Source organism: Osmia lignaria, chromosome 11, assembly GCF_051020975.1.
Source record: "Osmia lignaria lignaria isolate PbOS001 chromosome 11, iyOsmLign1, whole genome shotgun sequence".
NCBI classification, from domain to species: Eukaryota; Metazoa; Arthropoda; class Insecta; order Hymenoptera; family Megachilidae; genus Osmia; species Osmia lignaria.
The window spans coordinates 10,622,021-10,636,841 of NC_135042.1; the positions used below are offsets into that span (position 1 = coordinate 10,622,021).

Below are 14,821 nucleotides of genomic sequence, written 5' to 3' on the forward strand. Positions count from 1 at the left end.
TAAAATCCGGCGTCTGATCGATATTGTGTTTAGCACGAATACCCTGTTGCCCGTCAAAGGTGACGCTGACGAAGAGAGACGGGTTAGAAGGAAGGGAACCAAGAACAAGACGGATGATGGTGCAGAACAAGCAGCTAGCAGACAGGCAAGTACCAGAGGAAAGACGAGAAGAAAAGGAAGGAGAAAAAATGGAGAGGAAGTCTGTGGACAAGGAAAAAGAAGAAAGAAGATTGAACTTAACTGGGGTCAAATTGACTCTAGTAGGGAGTCCCTGCATTCAATATGGCGACTTCCTAATAGAGTCAGGCTGACTCCTTTTAAGACGTTCACCGGATCCCATCGTCAAAGTGTTTATGAAAGTATCAACGATGTTAAAGCTATTTTTTATTGTAGTACATTTTAAAATGTAGGTTATTGCGATAATGTGTTTAAAATGTAATCGATATGTAGTTGCACTTCGTTCGATAGAGTAAGTTAACTCTTAACTACGAATTCATTAGACCAGGGTTTCCCAAACTTTTTCTGCAATGGAACACTTCGCAAACCCGGAAATTTTAACGGAACACAGCTTATTTTTTAGGTTGGGTAATTTCTACTAGTAAAAATTTAGAAAAAAATGTTATTAAAACACATTATTTATTTAGTAATTATTTTTAAATATAAAATTTTCCAGATTGTCGCGGAACATAGTTTGGGAAACCCTGCATTAGACTGTCATCGTTTGATTATTGTTTGCGTGTCAGTAGGGAATATCGTAGTCAATTCTGATTTAAGATAATACTCGTTATAATATCGTTAAGTATATTTAATTTTTCTACGCGATCGCGTGTGCGAATCACTAGTTTATGTAAATGATCCTATCAAGGCGAGGTGTAAAATAACGATTATGGAGAAGAAATTTATCATCCTATAAAGATAATGTGTTCAAGCGTTGCATAAATTGAAAAATTGATTTTTCATGACGATGGATAAAGTAGTAGGGTACTACACGCACCCCAAGCGTAACACTTACGTATATAGGTATATCAGATAAAAAAGATCATCCGTTTTTCCATGCCAAAAAATATAATTAATGAATTAAATAAAGGAATATCGTAAGGATTAAATTGAAATTTTTTCCATGGATTACGTTTCAATATCAATCATGAGCGAAACTAATCTCTGAAATTGATCTATAAATGAAAAATATATATATATATTCTATTTCACAAAGTTAAAAACATCGACGACCTAACGTTATTGCACTGATACGTAATTAAAAAGAGATAGCCGTTCGAATGTATCGCAGATTTAACGGCAACACATTGCGTTACAACGTTGCCTACCGATAATTTCGCGATTAAAACGAAAAACGAGCATCCAGCAGTTCTTTTTCAATCGGTATGCAATAAACGTCCGCAACGATAAATTCGCGCCGGCGAAATTGCAGATTTTAATGCAGCCGCGATCGCGAACGGTAACGCACACGGCCAATTAGAAAATTAATTCGCGTAATTGGCATATCAAGTTTAATTAAATTTCATTAATTACATCGAACTGATTGATCAAATATTGTAAGCGAGACTACGCGTTGATTCGAAATTATTCCCAGCTGGCGTGAGATAAAAAATGAATTACTCTTGCTCGGAAAAATTAAAGAAAAATAGATACCGCTTCTCTCCTTTTTTATTTCAATTTTCTCAGGATCGAGCTGAGCAACGAAAATATTCGCTGATCGTGAAAAATAATCATGATTCGGCGCAAATTGAAATCTGAACGGTGCACGTTCGTTTGCGAGTTACGAAATTCCAACAGAATACGTTCGCTCTGTGCTCTAGATTCTTTCGCGAATTAAGTCACGCGAATGGCGAGCGTTCGTGACGAAGAAACCGTAATGTTTATCAATGTAACTAATCAAAATAATTGTGAACACGATGAGTACGAACAAGGAAATTTTCAAAGTTTCTTTTATCAATCAAAACCTTTAATTCTCGTTGCGTATCAACCGCGTTTCCTGAGGACAGGCGACGAACAATTAACAAATAGCTCGGTTTGCTTGGTAACCAACGTTGCAATTAACCTGATTGAGAGTCAGAAACCGTACGAATGCTAATGCTGTAACAAGATAGCCAGACAATATCAACAACCGCAACGGACCGGTAACACTTACAAAATTACCATCATTACGTGCACGCGTTACGATCGAACGACAATTCAAACAGACTTCTGTTCTTCATTGCCGGATCGATCGTCTCTACCAGCTGATTTAAAAGCATAGATAGATAACTGTCCGTGTAAGAAGCTTGGTGAAAGAAAAAAAAAAAGGGCGTCGGTAAAAATGTCGCAGTGCGACGTAGCTTGCGGATACGACGCGACTAGGACGCACGTGCTGATGCAGCTTGTGTACCACCTACACATTGTATCATTTTTCAGTGTGTGCGCGAGTATATTTGACAGCTCTTCGTTCTCACCCACCAGTGAAAGCAAAGTCTTAATAAATCTAATATGTTAATTTCCCTCGGTTACAAAGGAAATTGTAAAGCCCTTTATTTGGCCTCGTTCCTCCGCGCCGGCTTTTTCCCTAAAGAAGACCAGCATGCTCAGCATTGTACACTCGAGTGCAGGGTAGGCTTCCCTTAGCTAAGGGTGAGTAATCGCTTACCTTCGGTCTTAGGAGAACCTAGGAAGATCTTAAGAACTTACATGACTAGATAATAACTCCTCTTAACTGAGATATTAAATCCTTAAATATTTTAGGATCAGCCTATCCGATCGTCTCCTCTCGTCGCGTATATAATTAAACGGTTAATTAAGCAAAATTTTACCCCCGCTTATTTCCCTATATCAATCATCTACAATAGAGAAGGAAGAATGGAAATGTTCATCCGTTGATGGAACAAAAGAATGATACCGGGTCGGGACAAAAGAGATATGACATGGCAAAGGCGGAAAAGGGAAAGCAAGAGACAAGCAGAGGTACATAGAACAGCGAAACGAAGCTGGCTGACACAGAGAATTTATAGCGTTTGCAGATATAGCGGTAATACACGCGTAGTCGATTACAATGCCCGCGATGGTAGCAGGCAGCCGCACTCGTACAGCTGATCATGTGTCTGGGGCTTGTACCGCAATCGGGCTCATTGTCTGGGCGACAAGAGTGCCCTGGGTACAAAGCATCTACCTAGCTACTACTGGCTGCATGTAACCAACAGCAGCAGCAGCAGCAACAACAACAACAACGGCAAAGCTTTGGAGAACGTGTGCAACGGCAAGGGGTCCGAGCATCGTTCAGCCACGATGTGACTAGACAATCTAGTGTAAATAGGGGACAACGAGGCACGTGTAGGTTCGGTGGTTACGTGGCGATCTCGCGTTTCGAACCCTGCAAATCATCGGACGGATTCGATGATACCAACGGAGATTCAAATTGTCGGGCTAATACGATTACGAAGCTTCGGGCGTGGTGAAGGTCTCTCGATGCTGGCTAATACAGGCAGACTTGTTTCACCAGATAGAGACGCGATTGACTGTTTGGGTTTTAAGCCGATTGCCCGAAAACGTTTCTTCGCTAATCTGACTGCATCGATTGCTGGCTAGCTGCGACGAGAATTACACCTGACTACGTTTCTTCGTCTTAACCGAGGGATACGAGCCGATCGGAAACGTTGAATCGAAAATGACGGGGATAATCGTCCGAGAGGATTATTCGATCGAGCTTGAATTTTTCTCGGCTGTGTTTCCGAATGGCCCCATCAAAATTTAGAACTCAGGTTCGGTATATAACCTAAATTGACTGCAAGAAAGCGATTAAAGTTGATTTCAGAACTGGATGTCTTACCGTTTTCGAGATATCGTGGTTAGGTTAGATTAGGTTAGGTTCTGTGTATGCGCAGTATCGAATAGCGCATGCTCAGTATCGAATAGCTCATACGTAGTCCCAAAATTGTACAAAAATTTCTTACCACGATATCTCAAAAACGGTAAGACATCCAGTTCTGAAACCAATTTTAATCGATTTCCGGTAGTCAATTTAGGTTATATACCGAACCTGAGTTCTCAATTTTGGCGGGGCCATTCGGAAACTTATCCTTTTTCTCGGTCACCGTAATTCATTAACGCGACGATTCATCAAAATCAAAGGGTTAGAAGAACCCTTCCGATAACTGGATAGCTAAAAAATCACTCGACCCGTAGCCTTAATATCTCCCCGTCCCTTTGGATGATTCTCTCGAGCATTTCCGTTTTCCGTGGTTCTTCTTGGTCATTAAGCACGAGACATCGGAAGATAACGCCTCCTTAAAACCCCATCAACGTTAAAGCTCGAGGGAAAGATTGTCGCTTTCGGTTACTTTGTCACGTTGCAAGTTTCTCGTTAGCGAAGTTTTGGAAATAGCGTCTCACGGTCGACGTACACGTCTGCAGGTAGCGGTGCGGGAACTTCTATCGAGGAAACTTGCCGCACCGAGCTTTGCCGTCTCGATAAAAGATACTCCACGAATACTGGACATTCGAGAAAACATTCTGCTCTCAGAAATTACCTTTACCAACGATCGTGAAACACGACAAACTTTTCTTTCCACTTTGATTATCTAGAATGACTTTCAACGTTCCAGCCTTGTTATCGAATCAGGGAAAAATTAGCAGACCGTACACGGTATCGATCGAACCGCTATTTGCGTGTAATTAATCTATCGTGATAACAGTGGCGACTGTAAACTGCACTATCAAAGTATAATGAGTCAATGGCGAGGCAGCTTTACCTCGTAATATACTAATCCCGTGGAACGACCTGTTTCATTATTGATACTAAACGCATCGATCAAAATACTCGATCGGTGAATATTAAATGAGTTTTCCATTAACCGACTACCTGTAATTTCTACGCTGATCGCGAACACTGGAACGTGATATTAATCTAGCTCCATTTCAATCGCTAAAATAATACGATTACCATTGAAATCTGGCACAGAGGAATCGCGCTATCGTCCTGCAACTTATTCGCATCTGTTTGTTAATCCGTTTCTCCATGTTCGATTGCAGTATAACATAAAGAAGCGAGAAGAGGTACAGGAAATGACCCAAGAAGAGCCTAACCCTTTGATGCGTAAGAAGAAGACGCCAGAGGAGTTGGCTGCGGAAGCTGAAGCGGAAGACGAGGACGAGATTACAAGTACGTAAATCTATATTTTCTTCCGTTGAACAGGTAATTCGAAGGAGATTCGAATTTAATGCCACTCGATATTATTCGAATTGAATCGGTTCGTTGGTCTCGGCGCAGGATGGTCAGAGGTATCGTGAAACAGGGTTAAGGGAACGGAGAATTGCAAATTCACGGTATACGTTGAGAGAGTAGCTGTCCGACGAATTAATGCGACGGTGCTCAGACACGGCAGGGGGGTGATCGATGAAGGGTTAACGAGCCGTGGCTAGAAATCAAACAGCTCTACCCTCTATATACGGTTTTCTTGGTGGATCCTTGTGCCGTTGCATGCCACAGTCGTCCAATTTCTGCTATTAACTTCCAAGGAATACCCGAAGGCTTAACCCTCGCGTTTCGGGAGCACGGAGGCTATACAGGCTGATAAAAAATTCCCTGAAGACCTCTACATCGTTGAATAGATCGCGGAAAATCGAAGCGAAAAGTTCTGTAGCATTTTTCGATGGGATCAGTAGTTTAGCCACATTTCGTTGTTGAAAATTGACCAATCAGCGCGCAGCTTGAATGGCAAGACCCGCGGAGTAGGGGACTAACCTCCTCTGCGCGCCGAACCACGCTGAGAGTTCCGCGTGTCTTGCCACTCCTACTCCGCGTTGATTGGTCAATTTTCAACAACGAAATGTAGCTAAACTACTGATCCCATCGAAAAATGCTACAGAACTTTTCGCTTCGATTTTTCGCGATCTATCCAACGGTGTAGAGGTATTCAGGGAATATTTTAACACCCTGTATAGTTGACCCGAAAGTAAAATAAACGCATTTCGTATGTTTGTTGCAGAACTCAAGAACGTGTTAGACACGCATATACAAGAGATCAAAGCGCAAGTACTGGAAGGTAAATGCGAGCTCCAATAAGCCTACCCATACCCTTGAAGCGGTCGGTGAACAGGGTGGCATCATGTGTCACGCCAGGGCCGTATCCGCCTCTCAGCCCCTACGACATCACGAGAAACGGAACCAGCGAGATCGAACGTTGTCGGAGAAGCGAAGGGAAAGAACGATACAGGAAACCATCAGCACCAATGTCGTCGTCGTCGTCGTGGTCGTCGTCGTCGTCGTGTTGTTTCAACTTATCATCGTCTCGAGATTCGAATTGGCCAGTAAAGGCGATAAGAGTGTCAAAGGAAGCGACAAACACTCGGGACACACCGAGAAACACACTTCTCGAGGATCGTACTACAACCGATCCCGTCGAGAAGGCTTTCCTATGTTACACCGAGGATGATCTCGAGGAAGAAGCACGTCGACCAAACGGAAAAGCTATGAACTTCGATCGATATCGGTGACGAGAGAGAAACTTTCAGGAAGTATAAAGGTATCGTCGTCGTTGTCGATGTCGAGGACGAATGCTTTCAGAAAGACGAATCCTCGATGGGAAAGTTAAGGAATGTTTAAAAATCGATGAAAAACCATCTGACGAAGTGTAAAAACATCAAGTGAAGGATTTAAAACGACGCGATCGACGAAGACTTCTTCGGAGCGGATAAAAGCAGGCAACGTGTACGAGAGAAATTACGCTCAAAAATTCCCAGGAGAAACGAGGAGAACGGAGACGATCTTGAACGAGGACGATGACTGAACGAGAAGTAAAAAAAAGGAAACGTGGGCGAATTGGAGAACGCGAGAGAGAGTAGAATCGGCGAGAATTCGTTTACGCCTTACAGATTCGAAGGAAGAAGAAAGACGAAGATGACAAAGGGATAATCAAAATGATCGTTCGATCGGTCTGTCTTTTCGGATATCGTGCGAATTTCGATGGCGTAAACGCGACGTGAGCAGTCGAAGGGCGCGTGCATATAAACATACCTATATATATATATATATAAATATAAATATAAATAAAGAAAAAAAGTATATATATATATATATACACGAATAAGAAACAAGTTTAAACAAAATGAAAAAAAAAAAAAGACGTAAAATTAGTACCTAAGTTTCTAGCGAATTTTCGAATAGTGATGTAACAAAGAACACTCCCGGTAGTAGAGTTAACGTAGTCACTAGTTCGTTCGACGGCTGTTCAAAACAACAAGGAGATCAGAAAAGGAGGGAGTCATTTATTATGATGATTATTATTATTACAGTTATCGATTATTATTCTGATAGTTGAATTATAACGCGGTCATTGTTCTTATGATTGTTAACCATTGAACCGTTTATATTTAGAGACAAAGTTAAGACAAGGATCGAGGGCCACGAGAAACTAGAGTCAAGAGACCAACAGTTAACAATACAAAGACAGAGAAGAATCGTTAGAGAATGACTGAATTAAATAAATTAGAAAACAGGGAACTGAGAAATGTTTGAGCGTAACCGGCGGCCCTTGCTCTCCTCCCTTCCGTCCAAATTCGAATTTTTTCGATCACCTTTGTCGGGCAATCGCGTAACACCTGATTTAGATACGTGTTTAGTTAGAACGCCTTAACGAGAGTAAAAATAAAAAAAAATATAAAAAAAAAGAAGAAGAAGATATCGACGCGAAGAATAGCTCGACTGATATCCGAGCAGCACTGATACTTCCCGCGTTTAAATGTAAAAATGACAAAAAATGCCTTTCTTTCATGTTTATATACGGCACGTTTCTATCGAGTGTTAATTAAATACAGTAGGTTAATCAACGTTAGGCAACAGTGTTCGTGAACGATTTTGGAGGGGACAGGGCCTGGAGTCGAGACATCGTTCATTAGCTAATGGAGTTTCAGGTGTTACCGCCGGGAACGTGTTCGAGCCAAGTTAGTTACCGTTCCATCGTGTTTGTTCCAGTCGTTGCGATAAATAATACAATTGATTAGCGTTCTCAATGGTGGCAACGACACTGGACGGGATGGACAGAGCAATCGACTGCCGGCATGTAACGTCAGCCTTATACATATACGAGATTTACACTTTATCGACGAAATCCATGCGATTAGAACTCGTTAGAAATCCCTTTGAGTATTTTCAGTGGTCATTTTTGCCGAATTTCTATGGTAAAACTGGTAGACGACCTCCTAAATTCGAAGATTGAAATTAAAATTAAAATTAAAATTAAAAAAAGATTTGATCTAACAAAAAATTACTAAATTATCTCGTCGATAAAGTGTTAAAACATGCTCCTTATCCAAAGGGTTAAAGAGACTTATTACGTGAATAGGTATATGTATAGGGTGGAAATAAATGTGCGATGGAAATGAAAGGCAAGCAACTTCGCGCGACTAGTTGTTTCTTTTATTTTTTTCTATATACGTGCAATGATATATAAAAAAAGTGTACTTTCTTATGTTCTGATAGGAATCTATTCTTGCATCTTCTTCTTCTTCTTCTTCTTCTTCTTCTTCGTGACTATCGAATCTTCTCGAATCGATTCTGACTCTATGACAACGACTATCCTCTGATTTCTTCGCCAACTCGAGATTCTCCTAAACACGCGCTCTGTCATACTCGTTCGAATTCAAAAGAATAAACAAACTCTCCTGGACAATACGCCGCAGACTCGAGGAATGATCACGCGTTTCTCAATGTTTCGGAAATAATTAGAAAAAGAACGGATTCCGTGATCTTTCATCGACGATGAAGGACCGCGTCCCAGTTGGCAAACTAGCAAAACACCAGCCGCAAGTCGGATGGCCTTCTATCCAAACGGGCGCATGTCAAGCTTTCTGTGTTCGTGGGCTGTAAAATGCACCCTGTGTTGTTTAATACGCGAGCACCTGTTAGTCGATACAGCGTCGACTGTTCTCTGTCGTTTCCAGCCACGTTGCTTCGAAAGGTTCGCGTAACTACCCAATGAAAAGCCGAGCGAGAAATCGGGCCTCGAAACGAGTTCAACTTTGTTTCAGACCTCGATAATTCGTCGATAATAAAAGTGAATGCTAGGCAAGTTTTAACGATCGAGCATATTTCAGCGATTTAGTCGGGAACGAACCGCGGATGAAAATCACTGAAGCGACGCCTCGTTATAGATGGATCGTTGGATTTTTCCAAAGATCCCGGAACCGAGGGAAAAGTAAGTTTCCGCTGCGGTTAGAGATTCTGGGAAAAGCTTCCCTCGCGTTTGCGAACTTTGCGGAAAATCAACGTAACGAGAACCTTCTTACACGTTTCTTGACAGTCGGTCTCTTGTCAACAAACAACCGACAACTTTTTCAACCTCTCGAAAAGTTCCTCCATTAAGGGAGGAAAATTTCGAGTAATTTCTTGCAGTCACGCGAACCTTGACTGTTCAACGTAGACGAACTATAAAATAAAATGTGAAAACTAAAAAAAAAAAAAAGAAAAAAAAAAGTATGAAAATAGAAGCAACGAAGAGTAATAGATGGATGTGCTTTTCATGTGTAAATCTATTTGACGTAGTCTCTCTCGTGTCTCAACGTGCATGCTACCTGCCTCTCTTGTCTATCGATATCGATGTCGTTGGTTGTATGTTCTCTACTATAAGCAAATAAGGATCATCGAAAATCATCCGATCGATCGTCTATCAAATTCGAATTACACCTGTATTTTGCTACCTGAGCCGAAAAGCAACCTCTATGAAAGAAAGTAACCAGAGACTATAATCGGACGTGATCGCGATGATTTTCAATGATTTCGAAACCCTCGCATATTTTCTCTCTGTACGATCGCGATCTTTAGATGGAAACGCTTTCAAATTACCTAGAAGTACCTTCTTCCCTTCGTCCTCTCTCCCGAAAGCATTCAGAAATTGTTTCGCTGAACTCTCCTGTACGATCTACTCTTAACACACACTTGAAGTCAATTACTCAATAATTAATCCAAAGATATATCTATATTGATTCTAGACAGAGAATAATACACACGTACGTTAATCTTATCAAGTTTTTTCGATATGCGTGGAAACGGTGTTAAACGGGGATTAAAGAAGAGGTGTCGAAACAAGTTGAAAGTGAAGGTAAATCGTTCCTCGAAAGGATCGTGTTCTTATCATTGCGATTAAAGAAAGGAAAGCAATTGACGTCAAATTATTTCAACAGACAAACGCATTACGGTTCGATAATTATCGCGAGAAACTTTCCAAATTTCAATTAGGATTTGAATGAAATTGAAAAATGAACTCTGAATAACCGGAATATTTTCTATATCTACAAAATTGATCCTAATGAACGGCGGACCGTAATGTAATTAAAATAGACAGTGATGTACAATTCGCAAACTGTTTTCCTTATGCCTTTTTTGCGCTCTCTGTGTCTCTCTTTCTCTTTCTCTTACGCTCTATTTTTCTCTGACAGCAATCTTTCTCTCTGTCTATCGTCTTTGGGATACCCTTCTTGCTCGATGTGTGACCCCTTATTGCTCTAATATTCTCTTTCAACTCACGACTACTTAATCGTCGCGTAAATGCACTTCAAGACAACAGAAAAAAAATAAATAAATAAATAACAATGCGTGAAATAAAGAAGACGTTGTTACGGCTGATTAATGTCGTGTGTCGTTGTTGTTTCTCGATGTGATTTCAGCATGTGAATGTTGCTCTAACAGTAGCTAAGTAGTTCGACTCTTTGCTCTATTCTTGTCCCTCGTGTAATTATGTATTGTTACAAGCTCCACACATGTAACTTTCAATGGATTTGATTAAAGAGCTTTGTGTGCCTTTAGTTCTCGTCTACCTTAATTGAAATACGTCAAGTTACGATTAACACAGCGCACCAAAGATTCTATCCTACACGTTCCTACTGTACACGAACTTCATTTTACTTTGATAATCTTACGCGTGAAAATAATCGCAATATTAACCCTTTCGAAAAGAAAAATTATTTCTTTTCCTTATTCGTTGAGGAATCTCTGTTATAGCTATAAATGTGATATCTATGTTAATTAATTATTATGTGTTATTGATAGTTTACGCATAAGTATAATTTCTGCTTTTTTTTCCTCTCTCGATAAGAAATGATATATTTTCTATTATTCGTTGAGAAATGTTTGTTATAGCTGTAAATGTTCTGTCTATGTCGGTGAAGAAATTTTCTGAAAGGGTTAAACTCTATGATACGTGGCGTATTTGGGTGAGCAGGCCGTTTGCCGACGATTTTTCACCGATTTCTCGTTAAAAAAAGAACCTTTCTCGAAAATAGAAAACGATAGAAGTAACAGGAAATAACTACGATCAAGAAAACGCGGTCCGAAATTCAGAACCCTCTTACGAATAAAAAGAAAAAAATAATCTTGAGATACACGTATCGACGTGTAATTGGCGAAATAGATGAAAATTGAAGGGAAGAAAGATCGCGTGAATATTCTCGAGACTTTCTCTCGTTCTCTGATTCCTTTCATTCTTTCACTTGTTACGAACTGTGTGTCTGTCCTCGATCTCCTCGATTCCCTTTCACCCTTTCACTGTTATATTGAAATTAGCGACTCACCTTGTTAAATTTTAAAAAAGAAGATGTTGTTTAACCCTTAACTGTCGTTCTTTACACGTCCCCTTAGTGGAACCTTTGATTTTTTCTAGTGTAAGCGTAACGACCCCACATTGGTGTCTTTCGACATTTAAGGGTTGAAATACTTTGAAATTGTATGCTTCTATTACAATCACTGTTACTATTATACTTCGACCATGCACATGTTATGACGATTGCTTTCGAGTAACCCCTAGTCAAAGGGTTGATCTTCACTTTTGCACGAGCACGTAACAAATCAAACGATCCTATCCTGCCTTTTCACGTATTTCCCCTGAAGCCACCCTTTGCCTACCCGCGGCACGTGGCAAGTGATATTAAAAAAAAAAAAGTGAATAAATACTTAAAAAATCTATTCGATTCGTGTTTCATAGATTTTAACAGGAAAAAAAGGTAAACCAAAGAAAAAAAAAAAAAAATGAATCGCGTCTGGTTTCAATGAATCGTACAAAGTCTTTCTTTTCAATTAATTTTCGATTGAACAAGCAGGTTCGTTGAAACGAGACACGGGTCCGAGTAACGTGTAAAACATAGTTAAAGGACCTTTTTCTTAGGTACTTAATTATCGGACAAGAAATTATTAAAGGTCACAAAGAGTATAACGCGTTTTAGGTACGATATGCGCCGAAACGTTAAGATTTAACGACACAGATGTGTAACGTTCTTTTTTTCTCCAATGTACATAGTTACAAAAAAAAAAAAATCCAAAACTGGGTTTAGCGTTTAAAAGCGATTTCATTCCACAAAAATCGACAGGAATGAATGAAAGAAAAAAAAAAGAAGGACAAAGTGTAACCGTGCATCCTGAAATTTCGAAAAACCATCTCGTTCCGCGTGTCTCTACAAATTCGTACGATTTTTATTCGTAACGAAGCTAGCAGAAATTTCCATCGTTACGACAACGATGAGTTTTTCGAAATTCTAGGTGAAAAATGAAAAAGAAAAAGAGAGAGAGAGAGAGGGAGAGATTACACACCGGCGTAACTCGCGAGAAGAACCGACTCGACTTATTCAGAGACAACGACAAAACGCATTATAAAGTAATAATGATAAATTAACGTTAATGAAATCGACGTAATATTGTTATGATCCATTTAACGACGGTGATCTCGACGATCGTTGCATAAAATAACGTAGACGCGTGTGTGTGTGTGTTTCTCGATAAGCGTGCGAGAGCAACACCATTAAAAAAAAAGTATTTAAAAAAAGCAACAAAATGAGAAAAAAAAACATGAAAAAAAAAATGCGTAGAGGAAAACAGCAAAAGATCACGATGTTAAGTAAAGTAAAAAAAGTAGTCGTTAGCTTTGTATACAGAAAGAGGGTGGCGATGAAAATCGAACGGAAGAGGGAGAGAAAAACGGAGAAAGAACTCTGATGATTGACGAGTTCCCAGAGACGAGATAAAAATCACATTTAACTAAAATAGAGTTCTTTCGAGTCAGCTGCCATTGGATTTAAATTAAAAAAAAATAAAAAAAAATAAAAAAAGACACGAGAACTCTTGTAACGTCATCTTCGAGCGGACTTGTGCGATTTTTTGGACAGGGGTTCTGCGAACACACGGTGACCTGCTGTTGGCTTGTACGAGATAAATTCTGGCAAACGTTTCTCCCTCGAGGAAATTCTATTTACATTGAACGAAACGTCTGAAACTTTCACAATGCTTCTAAACAATGAATAATTGAACGAGGAAAAGCGACACCTGTCTGAAATTGGAGTTTGGAGTCGCTGGAGATTCGAAACTACCTTGAATTTGTTTCGAAATTCTGTGGAGAACATCGGGCAGACACGGTTTTAGTCCTCTGTAAGACGGACTATGAAATTTTTAAAGGTTCATCAAATATCTTTCATTTCTCCAGTATGAAGGATTAATCGTACGATTGTGATATGAAAACAATGGGCAGCATTTCACTGTGATCACAATTGTCGCAAATTATCACACCGTGGCCGGTGTCTTCGTAAACTCGTTGAACCGACAAGCAATATTATAGATGCCTATAATTACTACTATTATACGTGTCTTATACAGGAAAAAAAAAGTGAGCAAAAACAATGAGAAAATTAGAAACGCGTGCGCGTACATTTACACACACTTCAGAACACTGTATTTACGAAGCAACGTGTACCATACACGCGAAAAAGACTAATTAACACTGGAACAATCAACCATTCAATGTGATTTAAAATTTTTCTTTCTTTACCTCGACAAAAGTGAACATACGTGAGAAAAGTTCGATGATTTTTGTGATTGAAAATTAGAAAAACGTGATGTTATAGTTTGATTGTTCTAGCGTTAAGAAGAAATGGATGAAAAATTGCTGTAATTTCGACGCGTACGTTCACATCGATCTCTGTGTAATTTTATATTTCGACGTTCGAAGAAAAACACATTGCGAAGCGTTTTTAGCTGCATGCAACGACCAATAATCATTTTTATTGTAATCGTTAACGATGTAGGGAAAGATTGAATGGAAGCAAAAGGGCATACGGGATCTTGATAATCAAATGCCCTAAAAATCGCACCAAGCTTGCTCCGGGGATAAATGAAAGAAAGAAAGTAAGTAAATGTTCAAACGACACCAAAGAAAAATGAGAAACAAAGAGAAAGATGAATTAATAAATCTCTTGTATGAAACGTAGTATGCTTAGCGGTTAAATTATTGGAATACGAATGAGTTGATTATTGAGCGTAAAATATTCTGTAACATTTGAAGAGGAAAACAAAGTAAACGCCGGATGGGTCGATGATGAATAATATTAATATTGTTGTTAGATTATGTATAATATATAATATTATATATATATATATATATATATATACATTGATATAACAAAAAAAAAAATGAAGTAACTTAGACGTTAAGCGACCACTTGTTCACGATACACCAACACAGAACATACACTCGTTTGCACAGAAAAGATTAACCCTTTATTTAGCGACGTTAATGATTTATTGTACTGTTGGATGCAAAAATTGTTGAAAAAATGTCTCGAAACGTTACGAAATTAGATATTTTTTATATGTAGTGTAGTTGTTGTAAAGTTGTCTTATAATGTTTAAAAATTTCTTCTTTGTAAATTCGTTATTACAATCAGAATTATACAATAAATCAATCAGCAAAATTAATGTTAATTACAGCCTTCTCCCTTATTGATTTTATGTTTGATTTGCATCGAACAGTACCCTTTGTTTTTTCTTTTTTCTTTTTATAAAACTTGGAATAAAGAA

The 14,821-nt window shown here is 39.2% G+C and overlaps 1 protein-coding gene across 3 annotated transcripts in view; it reads left to right on the forward strand.

Annotated features, from left to right (window-relative positions):
• cpx (synaptic transmission protein complexin) overlaps positions 1-14,412 on the forward strand; it is a 176,627-nt gene extending 162,215 nt beyond the window's left edge. For all 3 annotated transcript variants that reach the window (XM_076690837.1, XM_034323008.2, XM_034323010.2), the window contains 2 exons: positions 5,020-5,149; positions 5,976-14,412. In XM_076690837.1, coding sequence (XP_076546952.1) covers positions 5,020-5,149; positions 5,976-6,052 — 207 coding nt within the window. In that variant the 3' untranslated portion in view covers positions 6,053-14,412. The remainder of the gene's footprint in view (positions 1-5,019; positions 5,150-5,975) is intronic.
• The last annotated feature ends 409 nt before the right edge of the window (positions 14,413-14,821 follow it).